Genomic DNA, 24,622 nt, shown 5'->3' on the forward strand with positions numbered 1-24,622 from the left:
TCGATTTAAAGAATACCTTGTTTCCTCTAGATGTGAGTTGTTTCAAACTCTGGCTTTATACTTTTCATTCAACTCCTGTACTCCACTTCACCGCGATGATGGTTATCTAGTAAAAGGTGTGATTCCCCAACGGTTCATCCCCTCTTTTCCAAAATATCCTTTCCCCCAATCTGGCCATCAGCAATGATGGAAAGGTTGATTGCATATTCCGAATCCGAGGCGTTCTTTTACTCTCCCTTATTATCGAAGATCAAGATATGAGGGCGTAAAGGCGGGACGTATATCATTTTTACAGCTCCTTTCCTTCCTCCTCGGAGGAAAAGGGGCATTGCTCGGTTATGATTCGTTTTTTATTCATTCCAAAGTTTCATTGGGAAAACGATTAAAGGCTCGGGCGAACACCTATCCATCCGTTTTATTCTCCTTTTTCTTTCTCACGAGAGAAAGGGGTTTAAGACCGCATCATAAGTTCCGAGGCCTATCTATCCTGTTTGGAAGATTAAAAGAAATCGGATGGGGAACTTGAAATGTACATCAAAGCACAACTAAAAATCAGTTTATACTTTGAAAGATAGACGAAGTATAAATGAGGATATGTGCGAACATACTACCTTCTCCTATTCATTCTTTCTTATAGAGTAGATGATAGTTGGAGGGTTTTACTCTGGGTTTGAAATGGGGAAATAATGGATATTTGGATTGGAAAGGGATGAATCTAAATTAGGGGAAATAGGAGCCCAATTTTCTAAGAGGCTATATGCCCACTGAGCGGTTCTCATCAAATTCATTCGTAGTTAGAAGGTTCTTAGTGGAAGGGTGATTTTGCTAATATTATGTCTGATCTATCACAGGATGGGCGAAGTCGTTGGTTGAAGCCTAGGATGTTCGAACTATCTGACCGTCGCTGTGATTCTTTTATTGCTTTTAGATTCCATCGAATGATAGAAATAATGACAAACGTTGTATACTCGTACCCTCACCCCCTTATGTATCTATGTACAGTACTCTATCTCATGGTCTTGGTTTTGCTGGGGCCACATCAGTGATACCTGATACGATACGCGTATCTTATCGGAAACGTTGGGAACGCTCAATCGCACGCGGTTCTCATTCGGCCGTACCGGATGATAAACACAAAGGGCCGCATATTCTCGGCAAATGATTTGTTGATGTTTTCCAATTTTCGGCGGTACTTCATCCTTCGTATCTGCATGACAATGGTAGGCCATTGGATTACTCGTACTTTACTTGGGAGATAACATGCTTAATTCCAATGATGGGGATAGCCGAAGTTTGAATTTGTCTACTCGACAGGATGTGGATGTATATTTTCCAATTTCATTTGGATTCAGGTGTGGGGGAGAAAGATAAGTCTAGATATCGATTCATCTTTCTCTTTTGTAATATAGCATATATAGAATCATAGACTTATACATTGTATCTTGTTAGACCAATATCAATCCCCACTGAACGTCTCAATAGCTAGTCAAGAGTCAACATCAATCCGATCTCATAGAGAAAAGCAACAAAACTATAAATCAACCAAGATGTCCACTGGAGATACTTTTCTAGATGAGAAGATCGATCCCACCACATCCACCACAACGACTATTCAACCCCAACCCGAATCCCATACTCAGCAATCAAAGGGTAAACAACGATCTCAATCTCAATCTCAATCTCGTCCTCGTCATGAAGTAGATCCTTTCCCTATACATCTTCACCTATCTCGTTCTCATTCTCACTATCCCCATCACCATCAGCACCACGGTGGTGAGGAACATTTACATAGACCACCAACGAGGAACGATGGATTAGACAACTTCCCACCTCCTTTGCCAGGTTTTGGACATTCGGAAGAGTTGGAGAGGCGTTTAACTCGAGATCCAGATCTGGAGAGGCAGATGGGTGTGAATGATGATGCGATTGGACCTCCTCCAGAAGGTGGAAGGGAAGCTTGGTTATGCGTTGCAAGTGCTTTTTTCGTACTGTTCTGTGTATTCGGATTTGGTAAGTGAACAATCTAACAATCTCCCTTATTGCGTGGCTGTGGATGTGGATGTGCTACTTCTACAGAAGGTACCTCGATGAGATCACGAGCTGACTGTAAATGACAATTATGTATAGTCACCGTATTTGGTCAACTCAAAGTATATTACCTTGCCAACCAACTGAAAGAATACTCTCAATCTGACGTAGCGTGAGTAACTTTCACTTTCACCAAATCAATAGGTAAAACGCAAACAGGCGCTGATCATGTCTTTTCACAGCTGGATAGCAAGTCTTCAGACATTCATCACTTTTGGCGGATCAATCGTCGCAGGGAGATTTTTCGATTCTCACGGAGCTAGGTCATTGATAATGGTTGGCACGAGTCTAAGTGTAGCTGCTATAATTGCTATGGCATGTGAGTCCCAGTTGCAGTCTCAATTTCTCCTATCTGTCCACCGACATCTTAACACAGTCAATCGCCAAACACCCAAAATGTGGTTGATTCATTGAGAGAATGGAAGCTGATAATGTATTGTTCGCTATCGTGCATTATCAAATTGGAATTCGAATTTCAGTCTGCAAGGAATATTACCAATTCCTCCTCGCTCATACTCTATTTGGCATATCGGCATCCATGTTATATTCACCTTCTACGGCTGTAGTGGGCCACTGGTTCATGAGGAAACGATCGACAGCAGTTGGAATTGTAGTTTGTGGAAGTGGTCTGTCAGGTGTGATTTACCCGATAGCTCTAAAAAGATTATTTGACGAATTGAGTGAGTAAGCTTTCTTGCGATGATATGACGAAGTTCCCTTTTGATATCTATCTGAACGAGTGAGAATAGTGGACGATCATGCTGATAATGACATGTCTTGACAACGCAGATTTCAGAGATGCAATGTTGATCATAGCAGGGATGAATGCCATCCTGATGTTTCCAGCGTGGTTCTTTCTCAAAGCTAGATTACCACCTAGATCACCACCTCCTTTGAAGAGTCTAAAGGGTCCTTGGCTGGAATCTAAATATACATGTTTGGTCTTGGGTTCATGCTTGGTGATGATGAAGTGAGTTCAGAATCTGCTTAATGCTCATTGTATTCTCGTCATTGACATTAACTGATATATACAATGACTTTAGCTGGCTATCACCCTACTTCGATGCACCTACTTTAATATCATCCAACAACATTACTGGCCCCATCGCCGATTATTCCATTGCGATCCTCCAAGTGGGATCATTCTTCGGACGAGCCACATCGGGTATACTTGCGGACACATTCGGTATATGGACAGTATTCGTCTCTTCCATCTTGGGAAGTTCCATCTCTATCTTGGCATTTTGGGTCGCATCCCCCATTCCGGCTGGAGCAGTCGTAGTGGGTCTGGTAGGATATGGTTTCGCAAGTGGTGCTTGGGTTACGCTGGTGGCTGCTTCGACCGGGGCCATCTCACCTACAAGGGAATTCGGGATGAGGTTGGGAATGCTTTGGACAGTCACTTCTATACCTAGTTTGATAGGTCCTGTCATTTGTGGTGGTAAGTTGTCCGCTCTCGCACTATAACTCCCAGATTGCTCTGTTTGTCGTACGTATGACAAAAGGAAAAGCTGATGATTGTCTGGTATACCACGGTAATAGTTCTGATTTCGTCCAGTGGAGGTACCTTCAAATCTGCAGGGTTGTTCGTAGGGTTCACTCAGTTCGCAGGAGCGTTCATCACCATCGCACCTAGGTTATTGGAGATTATCAGGGATTTCAAGCAGAAAAGGAAAGGTGTGAAGGGGAAAGATAACGAGAAGAACGGACAACCAGGATTATGAAGCGCTTCTGCATGTCCACGGATGATCGGCTTGATCAGCTCTAAATACGATAAGTTTCTGGATTAATGGGATAGACGATACTTGTAAAATACATCTTGTAAATCAGATTGCTGGTGCAATGTATCTGATCGTATGCAGTTAGACGTTCTCAAGTGAAAATGATCTGCTATGACGTAGGCAGAGTGAATGATATTCCTTAGAACATATTTGAAACTCAAGATCGATAATTTCGGATAACTTTGCATATATCCTTCCTGAAGATACTTCTTCGTACATCACACATACCTCAATTACAAGAAGGTCAAATCCGTAATATTATCCACTCCATCTTCGATTTTTCCAGCCAATTTCAATCCCCTACCTTCATCCACAACCTTATACACCTCCAATCCACCCTTCTTCCTTCCAGCAGTAACCAAATACTTCCCATCCGGACTAATCGTCATTCCTCTCAAATTATCTAAATCAGTCTGGAAAGTCTTCAAACTCTTCAATTCATCTCCACTTTCGTTCAACTCGATGATCGCTATTGAATCTCCTTTTGAATTTACATTGGTCGAAAATTTCCCTTTTGATTTTTCTTCCAGGGACATTTCTAACCTGTTGGACGCATAGAGGATATTGGGATATGCAGGGTTTAGGACTAGTTCCGCCGCGTTCATATATTGTTGAGCATCCTTGGGGACGGAGGGAGGAATGATATTAACTTTAAAATCGGGTTTAGGAATTATAGGGTAAGTGGGACTCTCGAGAGAGAATACCAATACGTCGGACGTAAGTTCAGTTAAGACGTATAGGTGTTTTCCTTGAATCCAAGACAGTCAGTTCATGTACTATCTCTTATAACATACAAAACTAGGAGATGAAATGTTCGGAATTGTTTCGACGAGACGATGACTCACCATCTTTACTAAACGTAGCATGTCTAGGTCCAGTTCCCGGTGGAGCTTGCAACCAACCTTTGATTTCTAAAGTGTTTACTCCCTTCTTCTCTATCACCCAGATCCTATCGTTACCCAGATCGCATACGTACAAATGACCTTGATCATCTTCAATAACCTGATGGGCATGCGGGGTATCTTGTCTCTCTGGATCAGGTGCATTCCCATCTTTGTATAGGTATTCAAATTGGAGTAATTCCGATGGGTTGTCGGAGAGTGTACCGTCGGGATTGAAAGGGAAGTAAATCATTGATCCGCCCATATACTACAACGTGATCAAATGTACAATTAGCCAATGAAAACTCTCTTAGGACTTGACGAGAGACAAAGTGAGACTTACATTGACAACAGCCAGACCAGAGCCATCCTTCAAAACGTGAACTATCACCCCGTCATACCTTATCAGTACCCTCCTACCCTCTTAGTATCCGTTCGTCATGACCGGTGTAACTCACCATGAGCAGGACCACCGTGCGTTTCCTTTTGACTAGTAATCTCAATCTTATCATCATTCAAATTCAAACTGACTGCCAGACCTTTCTCCGTTTCTGAGATAGAGTACAAAGTCCTATTGGCCTGTAAAGGGTTATGTTGTTGAGAAGCAGGTTCGATCCATGATGCCTTTTCCGGCGCAGGTGAATCAGAGATGATTTTGATCTTCGCTGTTGAAGGGTCGAACGATAGGATAGTGTAGGTTGGTCGATAACCGCTTACTAGGATTGTGTACGATGACATTGTGAGTATGGCTTTGATCTCTTACGAGTTGATGTTCTTCAGGATCCAGGTCGTGATGATGAGAGCGTTAGAAGGATATGAAGATGAAAGCGACTTACGTCGAAGAGTGAGCTAGCCCGATAAACCGGATGAGTGAATGGCGGTGACATCGCATCACTCAGATGCCACTTGAGGCGGCGAAAGAATGCCACGTCAAGCTGATAAACCTAATTCATTGATTTAGCATGTACCTCTCACTCTCATCCAGGCGTCTTCAAGTGCAGTACAAGTGTGTACCGAGTGAGAACCGCGGTGCCAATTGAGAGATGTCGTAACACGATATAGGATCAAGGTGTAACATCCTGCTGTCCAAGCACTGGGACTGAGAGATTCCATTTTCGAGTCCGTCTATAAGACTCACCCGTTTCTTCGTGGGGCTGCGGTACTATCCTCAATACCAACTAGCGACTCTCAAACGTGCGTTTCATCATACAAAGGCGATCGATTAATTACCGTGTTCAAATGTAAGCAAATCCAATCATTCCCCGAATATTTCATTCCACACCGATGATCGACCCAGATCCGACTTGCGGAAATTTGTTGCCGTTTATACATTCACCGCTCACAACCGCAACTATCTTCCAAGCCACTCAAGAGATACGGTTAGAGTCACAATACAGTGTATGAGCAAGAAGAATAGATCATACACCGCATTGTTGATTTACTTATTCGCGTTCATGTTCACGTCTATGTTTTTGAGTTGCGGAAAAACTTGATCGTCGGGAAAAGATTGTTGTGCCTATCTGCAATGTCGAACGTGTGTCACCTTTATCGATCATCCCCTTGCGCCCTGTCCTACATAGGTGCAGCTGTCTTCTCAAGATCAGTCTACGTTTCGTGAGTTGTAAGCGAAGTAAACGAAAGAAACGATCCCATCTGACATCTTCCGATTTGTTGAAGTTGGGACGTTGGAGATTGGGAGAATGGATCCGGTGCCTGATCTGCGGTTTTTCCATTATGACCCCCCCCCCCTCAGTCATTCTATGTGAAGCGGAAGCGGAATCAAGAAGGTTTAACGTTTCTCGATAACGCCTTGACTTATACTTTGTTTGTCGTAAACGAGCGGCTGGACATCAGCTGCAGTCGCGGTATGGGTGCAATAGGTACGAGTGATGTCAGATGTTTCACTTTTAAAGGTAACTTAACTGAAAGGATTTGATCCTATCAGAGTTGGTTTTTATGTACACCACCATCCATGACTCTATGATGGCTACTCACACTCGCGTTGTCGTACTGCTATGTATATCATACAGACATGTACTTGGAGATCGCGTGAAGGGAATCATGACATGGATGCAGATATCGATCTATGGGAATCTCGATTTCATTGTCTACTTCGAGTCAAAATGTATGGTAAGAGGTGACAAACACATCCTTTCTTGTGTTGTACACTGTCAGGTCTCATCTGGTCTGTCTGTGCGCGTGCATGTGAAAATGCAGTAATTGCCCTATTCCGGTTAGACCCCTTATTTGGTAATTTTAGCTCCGTTCGATTTCCCCCAGAATGGTAAGAAGTGATGCAAATCATCTAAACTTTATTTTTTCCAATTACTAGCAGATCTGCCTAACTTGACCTACAAACGCCTCTGGATTCACCACACCACCACAGCACCAAAGAAAATGTGTACATGGGATAATAACAAGTCATCAACAGCACGAGCAACAGCAGCAGTAGTAGCAAAGACCGGTTGTCATGTTACTTACTTAACATTTGCCGGTTGTACAGTACTGACTTGCCAACAGGCGAGCGAAGCAGATTTTTTCCTTCCGGTCAAAAATAAACACGTTGACCGATTGAGTAAACTTTATTCTCCTTGGTCTCCTCGCTTGGTGGGCGTGATTTGCCGTACCCTCACCACATACAGTTCATGAATTTATGCGAATGTAGAGGACTGCCTGCACCCTTTGTCGACAAGAAATTGTATGTATACCCTTCACATGTAGGTGGACAGCTGGGTGAGGGTATTCAGACTGTGTTTTATAAACTGGTAAGAAAGCCGATCTCAGGTCTCAGGGTTCTGATGTTACTTGTTTTGTATGGTTAGTTACAGCTTTGAACGGTGCTAAATGCGCACTAGTGAGGTACTGCCACTTGCACTGGTCTACAGTACTTGTTTTCCACCACTTGGGAAAAGCTCACCTCTGCTCTTCCTCCTTGGATCCAAGACAAATTACCCTGAATGACCCAATCACCAACGCACTAACTCACTAGCGTACTTTATACATCCACCCACTCACTCACTCTACATACATACATACATACATACACCGATTCACCACCACCTGGAATCATCCATCCATCCACATCCTTCATCGCAACAACACCCACACGACGTTCATCGTATATCATCATCATCAGTATCATCCTGTACGCATCATCATACAGTGTGAACACCATAAACCAACTGCAAAGGGCAATAAGCTGGAACAGGAGAAGAGAAACCCAACAGAGTGGATTCAACCTTGTGATCAAATCGTATAATCAGTACAAACCTGCAAAATATAGTCAAACGATCAGTCTGATAAAATCCGTACAACCTCACCATCATAGCATTGGACCATCGCCATCTCGGTCTTGGGGTTTGATCTGAAACGGTAACTCAAACGAGATCCTCTACTTCACTGCGCATTTGAAGATTATTTAAACTCAATCGATAAATGAATGAATTTTGGATAAGAAGGGAACTTTCAAGCTATCGGGCGTGTCATCCATCTTTCGCCCTGTACATTCAGCATATACATTCGTGATACTAATCACTCCAATCGCCAAATCAATCATCTAAAAGGAGGTCGAAACAATTCGAACAGAATTAGAGATTCAATCTGACAATGGGCTCGACCCGGTCAGTTGATACCTTTACAAATTTCCCCTCTTCAATACCCATCCCCAATTCTACGACTTGGGTGGACAAGATGGGTCCAAACGCCATAGCTGGACCCAGTTCAGAAGGTGCTCTACCTCGTAAGACATCTCGAGGATCAATGTACGTCGTTATCTCAACTTTTGATCATTTCTTCCCTCTCATGCTTTCCTCATAATTTAGTAGTAACTGATCACTGTAAAATTCGTATGCCTTTAGTCCATCCCCTCCAAAATCCCCTTCATCTGCACCACCAACACCATCAGTCATCGCTGTGACGCATCCTTCACAGTTCATACATACTCATCATCCTCGACGCGGTTCTTTAACACCATTAGGCTTAAATCTTATATCACCCGTCCCACCACATGTCAGTCGCGATCGTAGCGGAAGTGGTAGTGGTAGTCAACCAACGACGTCGCGTAGTGTAGGATTCCAGCAGCCTTGGGCCAGCGCTGAATTCGGGGCAACTATCGCGGGAGGGGGATCAATATTAGGTCAACGACGCGGTTCTGCTGCGAGTACAACATCCACCCTAACCCAATCTAGACCACCTCAACAACCCGCTCATTCCTTCTACCCTCCCGATTGGAACCCCGGACGTCGACGTTCATCCCTTACTCCCTCAGGTCCGACACTCGCTGCTCCGTCGCCTACTCGAACGCACATCAGTGGGAGAACCTCCAGACCCGTGAGCAGCGATGGGAGTAACGGGAGCAACGGTACGACCTCTTTACGTTCCAGATACAAAGCTCTTGGTACAGAGTCCGTTGCACCTGACTCGACATCGCCATCACCTTTCTCCGGTGCTACGCCAGACGGATATGCGAGAAGAGGTAGTCTACCTCACCTGGGGTACGGTGGATGGGCAGGACCAGGCCACCGGACTTGGAACCCTGTCTTGCCCCCTCCAAGAGGGAGTGTAGGTGAGAATCCGGCTGAGGAAACTCAACTACCCGATGAAGGCTTCAAGTTCGGTTCGGTCAGCGGTCATGCGAGTGGAAGTGGAAGCGGCACGTCTCCTGCGACAGCTGCACTTCGAGCGGTCGACCTTTCGCCGAATAGCGGTAGAAGAGCTTCGATCAGGAAGAGAGACGAGATGGACGTGTTCGAGCAAGCAGAAGAAGCTGAAGCGGAAAGGCAAAGAAGAGCGTTCCTAGCTGCCACGTATGGTGAAGATGGGAAGAGAGCCAGAGAGAGGTTGAGTATAGGAGCTCAAGGCGGTCAGGGTCCACCCGGCACGCCTGCTTCTGGATTACGAAGGCAGAGTCTGTTATTATGGGAACGAATGGGTATGGCGAAACAATCAAGTGATAGTGAGATAGCACCCAGTTCAGCGCCTCCTGTGCCCTCGCACTTGTTCCCTGCCAATGGGTTGTTGGCGGAAGGTGATCTCGCACAGCGTCGTGGGAGTTTACCAATTGCTATACCTGGTGGAGGACTCGGGCGAAGTGCGTCGAGACGTTCTGCTAGGGAACACAAAAAGGACTCGCCTTCGATTGTCGTCAAGCAGGATCCAGAAGGAACAGCAGAAGAAGAGGAGGATGAGGATGAGGATGAACGGATGGACGAAGATGATGATGGATTGCAAGAAATGGGTGAAGATGGACAGGTGAGTACGAAGGTCAAGGAGTGTTTTCTTTAATATATATCGCTTACGTTTCATTCTCTGCAGGACCTTACCGCACCCCTTCGACCTCTACCACCATTATTACCGCTATCAGATCCTGGACCTCGCCTCCTACCTTCCACCTTGGCTTTGCACCGAGCGAATCATCTACTTCAATCCCGCAATCTACAGTCCGATCCCTTACCTCACCCACTTCCTCCATCTTTACACCCTCCTGCGCCAGTTGACGTATCAGAGTTCGACATTGATTTCATCCTTGCTGGGTCGCAAGCTCAACTAGGTGGTCAAGTGAAGAAAAAGAATACCCCAGTCGATATACTACGCACAGCTAGTTCACCCCATGTCCCACTTACTCCAGTCCTGAGATTGGGCGGCGACGACGAAGATACATTTGCCAAATTTGTGGGAGAATTCGATGACGAGTATGGAGGAAGAAGAGGAGAATGGACCTTCAGAGCTTGTGCAGCTCATCATCCTGCTTCTCTATCTCCACGTGACCCACTGGATACCTCCACTGGACCTGGTCCCAAAGCCGAATGGGAATCGAGTGGTGCAGGTAAATACGAATTATTCCCCAATGGCGAGGTAAGATCGACAGCCACCGGACGTTCTTGGCGGGTCTATCGATTAGGTAATCGGGAATATGAACTCGAGGAAGTCAAAGCAACTCCGGATCCGCACTCCAGTCACAGTACTGCCTTATCACCTTCTGGCGCCCGCCTCGGTGGTGAACGGTATACACTAGCTGGCAAAAATGTCCATCGCGATCAAGGTGGTGTCAAATTGCCTCATTTCAACACCAGTCATCTGATGCAACCTCAGTATTCACAAACGTTTGCTTCAGGTCGATCAAATTCCACTCTCCACTCTTCCAACTCGTACTCGGCTTCGCCTGCTACCGAACGAAAGGATCGGATGGACAGTGAAGCTTCTACTTTAACAATGACTCCCACTCTATCACAAACTACTCCTCTGAGCACGATGGCTGCCCTGGTGACCAAGAAGAAGAAACATACCACCGAGGACGACCCGGATCAGCAGCAAAGAGGTTCAGTATCCAGCAAAGAGGATAAAACCAAAAGTAAAGGTCTGAACAGAGTGCGAAGTAAGGAAGCCGATCCCGACGGTAAAAAAGATAAATCCATTGGAGGAGTATTCAAGCGAGCTCTGAAGAGTTCTGGTTTGGGTGGTGGATCGTCCACTTCGGACGAGAAGAAGGCCCAGCGCGAAGAAAGGGAGAGAGAAAGGGTTCAAGCCCACTCTTGGTCCGGTCAGTCGAATGTCACTCATCACAATACCTGGTTCAGCGGGAGTTCGAGAGGACCTGACGGTTTACCTTATAAAGGCCAACTTCAAGTACAATCTCACCTTCAACACCAAGTTCCATCTAATGAAAATCGATCAAGAATGACTTCGACTTCTACTCAGACGGCTTCAAGTAACAGCGCGACCAGTTCGAGCGATGGTGTACCTTGGTCATCTGGTGAACAACCTCGTAAAGCGGCTTCGTCAACGACCAGCGGAGAAGATGTACCTATGGCTTCATTTGAAGCTGCTAATGTGCCCAAATTTAGAGAAGGAAAAGCTTGGAATGGTGTACCAGATGAAGCTGTAGCTATGATCATACCATTGGAAGAGATGTCTTCTACTCGATCACCATTGAACAACACCCATCAACCTACTTTGCACCCTTTCTTCCTGGAAGGGTCGAAACAGGCTTTATTGGTATGGTATATGCCTTTTAATGCGGAACATGACGAATACGATCAACAGAGACCCTCGACAGCATCTTCCAAAGCTTCAGTATCAGTATCGGACCAACCTTCCCAATCGTCACAATCACAATCATCCGCTTTCACCCCTGGTACCACCCCAGGATCGTCAGCTCCAGTAGGATCATTACCGAAATTCCAAAAATTACTCAGGAGAAGAGCGAGTAAAGAGAATAATATGGTTAAAAAGGAATCCAACGCTTCGGCCCTCCCTCACTCTCATGTCACCACACCTCATTTCGGATCATCACCCATAACTGCTAAACAGGCTGGGTCCTATACGAATAATACGTCGAGACTAAATGGCGAATTATCGTTACCACCTTTACCATTTAGGTCTTTTAGAGTAGTCGCTAAGGTCGTAGACGTTCAAGATCTGAAATCAGCCCCTCAGAATAATAATGCTAGTGGTAGCGGTCCCGGTCAGCCAGAATCATCGGCAAATAATAATTCATCACCTTTTGAACAAGATAAAAACGTCTTCCTCAACCCGAACACCAATAACGATGGTAAAGGGAAGAATGACCTCAATGAGATATCGCCATTTTCGGATGACGCCAAGACAGTTCAGGTTTCCCGAACGGGCAAATCGATGCCTACCGTCATAGCAGTCTGTCACTCTCGATCGCAAGGTGTTGAATTCGTATTGGAAGGTTTGGATAGATTGGGTTTATGTATAGGTGAATCTGCTTGGGGATCCACGGGATATGAAGAATGGAGAGGAACGGGTTTGAGTGAGAAGGGTAGAGAATTGTTGGATATTCTCTGGGCGGGATGTACGGGGGTAATGGGTTTGTCTGCTTCATAAACGATTCAATCCTTTTTTTTTTTCTTTTCTTTCATATCACAAATTTATTGTTGTATTGTATCTTCGAAAAGCTTTCTTTACACATCTAATCATTTAGAGATACTTTTTTAAAAAAAAATTCCTTGCCAATCTGACATACTCAATATATATATCACTTCTTTTACTCTTTTCTCGCGCTAGACTCAATTTCATATCAACATCAATATCAATTATCGATTGTTCTTCTCATATAGTGATCAGACATTAAATATCGATCACTGAAAAAACGCAATGATGAATCAAATGCATAGATTATATCTTCAATACCATAAACACATGAAAATGTTTTGTAATGGAAGATTCATCAAATCAAATTGAGAATTGGCGATCCAGTGCTTTCATGAGTACCACGATTGTTATTAGATTTCGTGCAGTTAAGGAGATACACGAGATACGGGTATTCAAAGAACAAGTTTTGACTGACCATGCTAATTTATCCTATACCAGTTCATCTCAATTCCATTTACCTGTCCTTCTTTCACCTCCTGGTCAAGCGTTTTAATAATCAGGCAGTGAGAGAAAGACTTTCGCTTCAGTGGCGATAGGGAAGAAATTTTGGGAGGCGTTTGCATATGTGAAGGGGTATACCATTTCCACCGTAGGTTCATCGTAGTAGATATGGAATGGTGGAGAGAGGGAATGGTGAGCAGGTCTCGAATTTAGTCAATAGAAATGGATCAGCAGATACTCGATGGGAGCTCAAAGATGAGATCAGACAATCAGGAAGCAATGCAGATGATATGGTTTCTCTTACGTACCTTCCAAGAATGTCAAGATGACAAAGTCTCAATACAGATTCTAGTCTACAGTGCCCTACTCCTACCATCGTCAGAGCAAGATTATGAGAGTCATTATATGTTCAAAAATACCATTGAGGCTGGTTGAAGAACCGATCTTGCAGAGGAATGGAGGTGATGACCCACAGATGACTGTATGACAGATGAAAATTCAGCTAAATTATGGTTTCCATCGCCAACATATGCCTTGGTATTCCATTTCCTCCAGACCTTGAGGCTAGAAGTTCATAGAGAAGAGTGATCGATGTTTGTGAAGGAAGACAAGCTTACACTTGCACCCGCGATGAAGCAGTAATGTCTGGATTGGATGTGGAAACGACTTACAGTATTGTCTTGTTACAGCCCATACCATCAAGGTTTCAATCCAATCACTTCTTTTCTCAGCTAAGGCCAAGCTGAGAACTGCAACTTTGGTGTATCATGAAATGGGTTTCTAGTCGTTGATCTAGTAGGGAACAGTGTCGGGATCATTGGTTAGACAGAAGAGCAGAAGATAGTCTATGCTCACCAAAAGGCAACCCCAACATCTTTGACATCATATCATCTTCCATCCAGCTTGGTTTGCGTTCTGATTGCCAGTTCCATCGAAAAAACCTTCCAATCTAAATTTGGTATCTGTGTAGACTTGTGAGAGCGAACTGGACTTCTTGCTGGAAACAAGTCGGAAGAACGTGAGTATGGAAGTCGAAGGTCCAATGCGCAAAATGAACAATGAAGTTCTCATTAGACAGAGTATGGTCTTTGAGGCTTGGGCACTTGCTATATGAGACTATTACAGGCTATAGAGTATCACTGCTGTTATGGGTTGAACTTGAAATGAAGATAGGGATGGCGTACAGCAGGTATTAGGCGAGGAAAGATGTGAAGAGGAGAGGGAGGACACGATGAAATTGACGCTATAGGTTGTCGTCATGGATGGATGAGTACAGGTTCTCTGTAACAAATCAGACCAAGATCACATATACCAATGAGTCCTAGATATAGATATACCTGTCACAATCTATGCTGGCGTAGTTGATCAGGCGAAGCGGTACTCTTCGGTACTGTACCTTCTGATGATACGACAACCATAAACTTTCAAGACTACCGTGCCATGATAACCAATGTAGCATGTTGACTGTACGTTTGCAAGAAATGTAAATGCCCATCTCCTACCTCGAATCTTCCTTCTATCAAAGCAATTCTTATATCATAACAACTTCTGGATCCATCACGGTATCCAGAGAATACATGTCCGACTGTTCTCCAATACTACCGACAACTTTCACTCATGTAAAGTAAGCTCTCTTGCCACTACTCCAATCTTCAATTAGTCGACTTGCCACCAATCCACCGTTCTACTCATTTGATGATCTATCTCATATTCTCCTGCCCCACCAATTCAGCCCTCATACGTCATTTCTCAAGTCCAAATCGGTCGAAGCATGTGATCATCTGCTTTGCGCAGCCTGTTCCTCTTGATCGAGCTTGCTTTAGTTTCATACCATGGGGAAACGGCGATGGAATTCAATTTCCCCTTGGATCGGAGTCGATCATTCAGCTCCACTCGAGAGTCGCAGGTGCTAAACCACAGTTGAACAACGTAGATCAGAATCAATGTTGAAAGGAAGGAAGCTTGTGTTTTGAGCCGAACAACGAGACTTAGCGTCAAGTCTTGGGCGTGTGAACACGGAGATGAAGACAGACAGACAATCTCGCCTGATCTGCCTCCGATCTCCCGCCTAGCCCAGTCCTTCATGATGGTAAGATAGAATAGTCGAATTTGCATTTGAATTTCAAATTTTAACTTTATTGGTGAATGCCACTTTCATCGATTTTTTGCCGAGGTTTCGTGGCGAATTATGGGTCATGTGAGGCTTGAAACTTTATGTTGCTCGATATTTCAATGATGACAACATGCAAATACTATAGGTACAGTATGTATGTGATGACAGCCAATAAACGATGTTATCAATGGATGATTTCTACTACATTGTAAGACGAAACTTGGGTGTTTGCCATACACCCAAGTTGACGTATGGTGCCAATAATTCAAAGTGGGGGAGATTAAGGGTTTTGGATCGAAATTAAACTTACCATCAGAATCCAGCGTACAATACAGTAATTATCATTTACAGTAGCTCTTAAGGCATATCAATACTAAAAGAACGCATTGACCACAGGTACCTCGAGGTACAGTCAAATCCACAACATATACAAGGTATTTGATGCCAGGACCCTGAGCTTTGGTTGGAAGTTAGGGACATCCACCCTCAATGACTAGAAGCGTCACCTTACTACAACACCGTACACTGTTATGGCACGTTCGGGAATGTAGTCAAGGTGAATATGGAGATGAACATGGATGGACAGACCTATTCCCCGTTTCAAATGATCACATCGAGCCTCCAAAACCCATGTCGTAGCATAGTCTTGTCAACTGGCGCGAACATCAATGAAGTTGTGTAAGTCCAAGCCGTTTTCACCGTCTTGGTTCATCATGTTGCATCCGGATCACGTTTGTGGTCAGAGTACAGGTTCTTCTAGTCCTTTCCATGAGGTATATTCCACGTTCCGCACAGTTCTTATTGAAGGACTTCCCGAAAATCTTCTTCTTGAAGTGAATCGCATGATTACAAATATGAACACATGAATCATTAAACCGTACATATCTGCGTAGTTACATCACATCGGATCCTCTTCAAACATGTCAGACAAGTATGTATGGACGTGCAGAACAAGTCAGGCGGGAAGCAAACACGGCAGATATACATACATGCACACAAACGACATACCGCCACAAACTCCCTTCCATCTCATCCAATTCCAATCCCATCAATCAAGACAATCCCATCAATCCATTCATTCATTTATCATTTATCATTCATCTTTGGTCGTATACATCGTTATAGATCGTTAGATTTTGAATCAAGATGATTTGAAAATATATATGTATAAACAGTACACACTACCTTGATTTCCAATTTCCTATCTCATAGCTGTTTTCCAACACTCCTATGCAAAGATCAATCAGCTAGCTGATGAAGTCGGCTGATGACGACAATTGCAGTAAGTGCACTCACCATACATTCACCCTTATGCTCTACACAGACTCTTCAGTACTCCTTCCCTTCGACTTCACCTTCACCTTCATCAGCAGGACCAGAAGATGGGTATCTTCCGGGACTGCCAATTCTTGATGGTCGACTACCAGATTCCAACGCACTATCCAACGACATATCACCATCTATTTCGTCTGTACAGCCCATCCTACCATCAGCTATTATCCTCAAATTATAGAAACTTAGTTAGACATACCTCTCTCCTCCTCATGGAGGCTTGCACCACCTACCCGCCGCTGAGCCATCATGCTTGATTCAGCTTGATGGATTTCCTCGCCCTCATCGTCATGCTCTTCACTATCACCCGTCCCTTGCTCCTCTTCGTTCACCTTCTTACCTCTGCCTCTCCTCCTGATCCTATCGGCATAACGACATTGACCATCGATATGCCTTCGAGAACACTGCGCACAAGGTGTCTTGCCATCGCATCTCAGCTTCCGCTGTCGACAGGGATAACAGGAGATCTGTTGTCTTTTAGGTCTTTTAGCAGGAGGATGATCGGAAGAACCAGGATGGGAGTGATGGAAAGCTCTGCCAAAGTAGTCGGATGCTGGAGGAGGATGGACCTTGTGTAGCGGTGTTGACACGGTAGGAGTGGGGATATTCGAAGAAGATTGGCTTTGTCGTCGGTGAGTCGCTGGTCGTGGTAGGGATGAATCGATCCTGAGGCTCTCATTCCGATATCGCGGTTGCTGATGATATACCTGAGGAGGTTGCGGAGTAGGAACATCGGCTGTAGGATGAGGATGAGCAGAGATTACTGGCGGTTGATATGCTGTTTGTCGATGATCATGCATAGTTATTCGGTGCCCTTGACAGAGAATACCAGTCAGATCAGTCTGAGATTATGTCACCTGAAGTATTTAGTCCACTACCACTCACCTGCATCGGCCCCGCCAATACCTGTTCCGCTCAGCACGACACTCATAGCATCGTTATAACCCTCTTGATACCGAGCTATCTCCGATTGTGTCCACCCCGCTCTATCACGCCAGGGTGTTTGAGCTTCTGTCATCCAACCTTCTGAGAGAGGGTCACTAGCTTGCGGACCAGTCAAGCGATGTTGAGAACCATCTTCGATATATGCGTTATCCCTCGATGTAGCTGGAGCTTGAGGCTGTGGAACGAAGCGAGACAAACCTTGAGACGGATGGGTTGCACTTCTATGCATCTCTTGTGGGTATGATCTTCGATCGAGAGGCCTTGGGTAGCTTGAATGAGCTTCATCGGTGATCCCCCGAGGGAATTGCGGCCTGAGAGGAGATCTGCAGAGTCGAGCAAACATGAGCGTTCAACCAAGTGCGCAACAGAGAGGGATGAGCTGTCAACTCACAGTACTTGTCCAATCGACGTTTCCGATAGATGAGGAAGACTGCGCTCGTACCTCCGTGAGTCGTGCCCCTGGATGGTTTGAGGAGGGGAGGTGGGGCGACTACGACTAGGGGGGAAGGTCTGAACGTTCTGTCTGGGTGGGAGTGTCGGACGAACGATATCAGACGAGTGGAATGAATGCCGCTGTGTTCGCAAGCTTGGTCGAATCGGATATCCAGATCGAGGTGAGGCTGATGGAGGTATGTCAGCTTGTTGATGCCGCCGAGGAGGGGAAGCGCTGGATCGTCTTGTTGTCGATATCATTACCGATTCTCGACCTCTTTGAGGTGTAGCTGGATTGAGTGGTGGTGGATAGAGCTCAGATTGGTTGAGTAAAGTGGATATCGAGGAAGGTAATCTGGGTCGAGGTGATACGATCTCTCGTTGAGTTGACCGAGTTGGAGATGGAAAGGGTGAGGCCACATGATGTTGACCTGCCATTCGAAGGAAGGGACGATTGGTGTCACCGGAAGGTGGCTGGATGTACCCTTGCAACTGTGCGGTCGATGGAGTTGATGTAGAACGAGTGTTGGAAGAGTCCACAGCCTGCCGCTCCACCTCTGGAGAGTCTTCACTCTCTTGTGACATCTTGAGGGAATGTCTGGTTTAAGAAGTCAACGTGACTTTCCATCTCGAGAAGACTTGTTAAGCTAAAGACTCACTTGAATGGTAGAAATTGAAATAAGTTTTCTTCGTCAATGTCGGAAATTGGAACTTTGGGTCAAATTCTTTATCTACTTGACCGAGCTAGGAATAAGAAGACACAAAGGTAAGTCAGTGTTGTTTGTTGTCGTGCGGCAGAACAGAGGATATTCTGACCCTTTCCATAAGGTAAAGATCCTTTCAGCCGAAAACAGAAAGCTGAATCAGGTTGTCCAGCCGGATGGCGAATAGAAGGCATTTGGAGAAGACGCAAGGGAAAGAAGACTCACCTTGATCAGATAAAGCTTAACTTAACCGTACCGAGTAAAGGCTGGTGAGCGTTGCTGGTGTTGTTGTTTTTGAAGAAAGAAGGCGAAGAGGAACAAGGTACAAAAGAGTTATGTATCAGCATTGAGCTGTGTTTTCTAGAAGATGATAAATTCGTAAACGAAGCAAAGTCAAGGAGAGTATAGAGGATAAGAAAGAGGTTTATCATTGAACGCAGAAATACAGCGAGAAGGGAAAGAAGTATATATATATATGTATATATGTATATATGTATATATGTATATGTATATGTATCTAGAGAGGGGATGAGAGTGATCTGTGGCTGATTTGACTTTTTTTCCAACAGTATGACCACGAGTAGCAAAGTGGTGGTGGGTCTTAGCACATTGATGTATTCATGTATTTCAGTTGACGTAAACCTCCTTTCAGTCGATGCTTGATCTTTTCACTATTTCCTTAGGTTGTTTTGCTTGATCCTTGATCCTCGATGTTGAGTGACTCGGTGTGTGTTTGCTGACCTCTCTCTCGCCCCGCTCAAGTGTGTGAAAACGGATTGATCGTAGAAATCTCGGCTCACCTTAGACCCCGTATTTAAGCTTTTCTCTTTCCTTTTCAACGAGGCGTTTTGATCTCGACCTTGATTGCGATTCTGATATTGTTGTTGATGATCTTTCCACTTGCCAAAGTGGATCATATGTGGTAGTCTGATCGGCCAGGTTTTGATACCGTGAACTTTTGCGGCTTAAATTGAGATCTTTATGCTTCAATTCGACTGTCTTCAGTTTGTATGAACGGAATCGAGCTGGGTTGGGTGGAAAGATGTATGAACCGATGAGAACATTGAGTAATGTCTAGAAGAAGGAAAAAGGGAGGGACCAAGCGTCGGTGAAGTGACGAGTATTGAGAAATAAAATAGGAAATCAGGAAATTCGTCTATGTATAAAGGTATCCTAGATCGGCTAAATACCGCGTTGGTGTTCAGACAAGTACCTTTCTAGGAAAATCTGGAATATGTTGGAAGCAACGAGGAGAATGTTATATAGGTGAAGGAGGGGAAGAAGAAAAGAAATCAATGTATCAAGGATGAAAAAGGATTTTCGTTCGTCTTTAGCGTCTTTATATAGTTTTTTTCTTTACCAATTCTCATGAATAGTCGATTTCATCATCCACTCCATATGGATTGGATTGCACAGCGTGATTCTTGAGAATGTTTTAATCTATCTATAGGATTTGATCCTATCCGTATGTAACGCCACTTGATGATGTATATTGATGATGATAGTCGAAATTGGTGAAACTCCCCTTAGCCAGTGACGATCAGTTTCGTTTTATTTTGTTATTGTTATTGTTATTGTTGTTGGAGGTAAAACAGTACGTATGTAGAATGTTTTAACCGAGATATTCGCAGAATGCTGAGGTCTTTGAATCGACTAAAATGGAATAAAGGAGGCGTCAGGTAGTAACTGTAGAGAGGAGTGTATTTTGATGAATCGTATGTGTTGATTTTGATTTGTTTTTGATGGTAACGATGATAACTTTATAGCTCCGAATTTAAATGGAAGGGCGAAGCGTTCTCCAAAGGAGGAGTCAACAAAGCAGATAAGGTACTGTAGATACTCGAAGGCGGGGTAGCGAGTGGTATATCTGACAATGACGTCTTGTTTCCTCCTTCCTCTTTGGTTCTCCGTGGTTCTTCGTGTCCAAACCTTATCAAAGCTGTGGGACGGTAGTCGTCGACCTTCCTTTAGTGTTTTGATATGTTAATGTCGTATGTGATTTAGACTGCTTCTGGCAATTTGAGATTGTAAGACCGCTTCTAATTTGCGTCATTCGAGTAAGAGCTGTGGAGACGATATAGACCGTTTTTGACAAAGGTATCAAAGTCGGATTGTCGATCTTTTAGAAGGGATGTGACAAGTGGGTGGTTCGGCTGTGTATGTGTTTCTATTTAGGCATAAAGGATTTCTTTCTAGTAATTTAGGAAACGAGAGATCTACGCCTGGTGTTAAAAGAGGAAAAGCACAGTCATAATCTAAAAGCTATGATCCATTCACCATCAGCATCAAAGAGGAATTTGCAATGTCTGTCCATCAAAAATTTCCGGTCGACTGGACCTGACTGGTTACGATTGGAATAGAATGGTCTAGATGATGTCAATCTGCTTAGATTGTTGTCGGAAGTGGTGGGTAGCTGGTTGGGAGCGACATACCGAACAACTCCTCAAATATCCGCTGCACTCGGAAAGTGGCGTGTGTGATCGACGAACAGGATCATCTCTCATCCAAGTTACTGTACCGTGTATAGTCTGTTATGAAACGTCCTCTCGGTAGCAAATCTCACAAAGGACTATCACGTCCGTTCACTAACGAGGTACAGCCATCATGTCTCGGAGTACACTCCTTGTTCCTTGCTTTCTCATCGTAATTCTTCACTCTGCATATGTCAACTCTGTTAGATTGATCAGATCATCAATTCCGTAATCCTATTCTGAAACGGAACTAAGAGTGGGAAGATGGACATGAACCAGTTCGGGAATGTTCTATGTGGGACTCAAAGTGGGGGGATTGGCGAGTACCACTCATCCTTGGTTGCATTCCTTGTCGAGTGTTCATCGGATTCTATACATCCCGAAAGGAATTATACTCGTCAACCTCGCTTGGTCTGTCCAGAAGCACCCTCCTGTTAAAAACCAAAAAAGGTCTGACCGGAGCTTGTCTATAAGCTTCCCACTTGACCGAAGAGGGATCGAATCCAAATTTGATGATCATAAAGGAGGTCATAGCGATTTAGATGGGATCGTTGATATGGTACAGTAGGGAATGTTTAACCCTTGGACCTTAAGCTAAAACAAGGATGTTAGGGTCCTGTTCACCTTACAACTTCTAAGTTCGTCTGAGATGATCGGGCATGGAACATCATACATTGATCCGCCCGGTCTCTGACGTCAACATGTCCTTTCCGTCTTACACAAACGTTTTTCCCACTCAAGAGAGATTGATTGAACCTTGTAAACTATCATCTTACGCCCTCTTTCTCACCACGATACAATACAGCTCCAAGAGAGTATAGCATTATAGTCGGTCATGTATAGAGTGTTTTCTGATACAAAGCAAATTTTCAGTGGAGTCAATCAATTTCATTGGAACGCATTGACCGTCATCAGCTGAAAAGGATCCGTGCGTGGCCAAGCAACCATACACGACTGACTACTCTCCGCGGCATTTGGAAAGCCACGAACAGGTACATTCATCAGTGGCTGATACAACATCAACATGGCACTCCTTTTACATGCATATCCTCAATGAACATGAACCATGGAAATGGTACTGTAATGACTTAGATCAAGAAGTAAGGAAAATGTAATGATGCGAAAATGGAGACCATGTGTGTCCTATTCGGAATTTGACTATGGGTGGCAAAAAGTTTCCCTTGTCACCTATAGTGATACTGTAGACCTACCAAAGTACACTCATCTGTCCTCAAATGGTATGAATGCACGAGATGCTCGAAGCATATGAAATATCCGATCGTAGTTCGTACTGAAAGACAGAAACTTATAGAGTAGACAATTTGAGCAACTGAAATTCGCAATTTTCCCATACTGGGTTTAATCATAATCGAGATTGACTCCACAAATCCCCGTCCGTCTCTCAAACCTCTTGTCTACCAAACTGGCCATTCAACCATCATGACATCATTTTTCTTATCACCTTTCAGCTTGATTGTCATTTATTAATCAAGACTATCGAAAACATGTCTTTCTTCTCATCCAGCTAGGAACTCGGGATTGCGGCCAGGAGAGTGACTGTGGCGGATTGATCAAGGGGTTGGTATGGTATTGTATGGCGGAGAAAGTCTTGCACGATTGACGGTTTTGCCACCATAGAGGTCGCTTTTGGTACCAGTAATACAAGCAATCCTACATATCAAAGAAGATGTACTTCTCAGCTAAGACTGCGTCAGTACATCTGAATGGGGCGGGTACAAGTCCTCTGAGCTCACATGCAGCTGTGTTGGGAGAGAAACGCCAAAATGTCAACGGAAGCTCGATCTGAACGGCTGCCACAGTCACTTTGGTGCGGTAAATCTCGCTTTTAAGGGTTATTGACAATCTGGCTTCTAGTGTGCACCCTCCAGGCTCAGCACAATGGGCCATGAAGCAAGCAGAGGCTTGAATGTCGATATTTCTCACCTCTATCTGCAAGACAAGTGAGACTTTGTGCAGACTTTCATATCAAAAGTTAGTTAAACTGAACTTATCAAAATGGGCGGCTACAGTGGCAAAACCCGAAATCGTGCAAGACTTTCTCCTCCATACAATAGTGTGGTATGGTAAGTAAATTCCCAGCAGTCCGTACAGGTGCTGTCAGTCGGTCATCACAATCTCACAGGGGTAGAGTCATAGATGATTCATTCAATTCAATGAAGTTTTTACCACTGTCATCCTGATTCAAGATGCTGGGAGCCAGTGAAGAAGATTTGACGGATCCTGTAAGTATCTGGAATCAATATCTTGGGTGGACTCACCACCAGTAGTAACGAATCGGTAGATCGCTGAAACTCGGAATCAAATGTTACAAGGACCACAGGACGGGACTACGATTGGTAAGAGATGAAGCTGTTTAGCGTCGATGATGAAAGATCAAGTGAGTATCAAGTTCGTTTCTCCCCCTAGAGAAGAATCTCACTCATCCTACCGCTTACCGGTTCTGCAATCCAACGAATAACTCTCTTGATCTTCAGCGCAAATTCGAATATTTTGAAATATCATAGGCAGCCTGGGGTTCAGAGGACTACGATACCTGGTAAGTATTGTGTCATACTGTATCTCATCAACCCATATCCTTGACATCTTCATCCCCTCTTCATCAGGCTCTTGATTCGCTTTCCGCATTCACTGATCTTCATCGTTTCCAGTACCTCGTCCAGTCCGATTTGTATCTCTTCCCAATCTGTATACCTACCTTTCACCCCCGCCTTGATCATCCCTCTTGGACATTGGCTGAAGATACTGTACGGTGTTCTTCAATTCACTTGAAAAGGTAGACCCTTTGTGTTTATCGTTTCGTGCATCCTTTCACTTGGCACATATCCAGTATGTCAAATGCGAGATCTACACTCATGCTCCTTTCAACACAAGCAACCGGTATACAACCATTGTGAGATAGCCTCGGTATCGGAAGTTGAAGACGAGTGTATAGGAATTAAGATACAACCCTATCTCACGAGTCACGACAAACACCTCATCTTGCTTTTTCCATACATATCGTATGAACACTAATTCCTTCAAGGAGTAGACCATCATTGTCACTTTGGTCATGCAACACCAGATGATGAAGATCAGTCTTCGAAACTTGGGTATCTGGATGACTCATGGATTACCAATTTACCGATTGATCATCCTCAAAACCCATACCCATACCCAGATGCCTACTTTGACCTTGATCCTGATCAGAGAGGAATGAGATACTGGATGATGATACGTCAATATGCTGAATCAATCTATAACCTCATCAAACCACCTCCATCTGATCTTTCACCCGAATTGAAAATCTACACTGATGCTACCCCTCAAACTCGTACTAGATGGTTCATACATCTACCGAAATGTTATGATGAAACCCCAATCAAGTGGAATCAAATTGATCATGGGATCAATATGGTCATTGGTATGGTGATGATTCGTATACCAGAACACTTCGATGAGATGGCTGAGGTAGTACAAGGAGAGTGTGAAAATGACAGTGAGGGATTCAGATGGATTAATTGGGCAGTACAGTAGGTAT

The 24,622-nt window shown here is 44.2% G+C and overlaps 4 protein-coding genes across 4 annotated transcripts; 2 read left to right on the forward strand and 2 right to left on the reverse strand.

The window, feature by feature from the left end:
* Window positions 1-1,547: 1,547 nt before the first annotated feature.
* V865_008171 (uncharacterized protein) lies at window positions 1,548-3,812 on the forward strand (the record flags this gene model as incomplete). The annotated part of the gene is made up of 7 exons (XM_066231908.1): window positions 1,548-2,010; window positions 2,128-2,200; window positions 2,271-2,407; window positions 2,568-2,768; window positions 2,878-3,058; window positions 3,132-3,529; window positions 3,631-3,812. 7 exons carry the CDS (start codon window positions 1,548-1,550, stop codon window positions 3,810-3,812), a joined length of 1,635 nt encoding a protein of 544 aa, XP_066088005.1.
* Window positions 3,813-4,102: 290 nt separating this feature from the next.
* V865_008172 (uncharacterized protein) lies at window positions 4,103-5,488 on the reverse strand (the record flags this gene model as incomplete). Its single annotated transcript, XM_066231909.1, has 4 exons — window positions 4,103-4,617; window positions 4,715-5,018; window positions 5,094-5,134; window positions 5,209-5,488. The coding sequence occupies 4 exons, from the start codon at window positions 5,486-5,488 to the stop codon at window positions 4,103-4,105; spliced, it is 1,140 nt and encodes a 379-aa protein (XP_066088006.1).
* A 2,868-nt stretch (window positions 5,489-8,356) lies between these two features.
* V865_008173 (uncharacterized protein) lies at window positions 8,357-12,598 on the forward strand (the record flags this gene model as incomplete). Its single annotated transcript, XM_066231910.1, has 3 exons — window positions 8,357-8,511; window positions 8,608-10,000; window positions 10,064-12,598. The coding sequence occupies 3 exons, from the start codon at window positions 8,357-8,359 to the stop codon at window positions 12,596-12,598; spliced, it is 4,083 nt and encodes a 1,360-aa protein (XP_066088007.1).
* A 3,931-nt stretch (window positions 12,599-16,529) lies between these two features.
* Window positions 16,530-18,494, reverse strand: V865_008174 (uncharacterized protein; the record flags this gene model as incomplete). Its single annotated transcript, XM_066231911.1, has 6 exons — window positions 16,530-16,669; window positions 16,732-17,346; window positions 17,418-17,652; window positions 17,697-17,800; window positions 17,869-18,097; window positions 18,174-18,494. The coding sequence occupies 6 exons, from the start codon at window positions 18,492-18,494 to the stop codon at window positions 16,530-16,532; spliced, it is 1,644 nt and encodes a 547-aa protein (XP_066088008.1).
* Between the last annotated feature and the right edge of the window lie 6,128 nt (window positions 18,495-24,622).

The sequence above is a fragment of the Kwoniella europaea genome, chromosome 3, assembly GCF_036810445.1.
Source record: "Kwoniella europaea PYCC6329 chromosome 3, complete sequence".
Classification (NCBI taxonomy): Eukaryota; Fungi; Basidiomycota; class Tremellomycetes; order Tremellales; family Cryptococcaceae; genus Kwoniella; species Kwoniella europaea.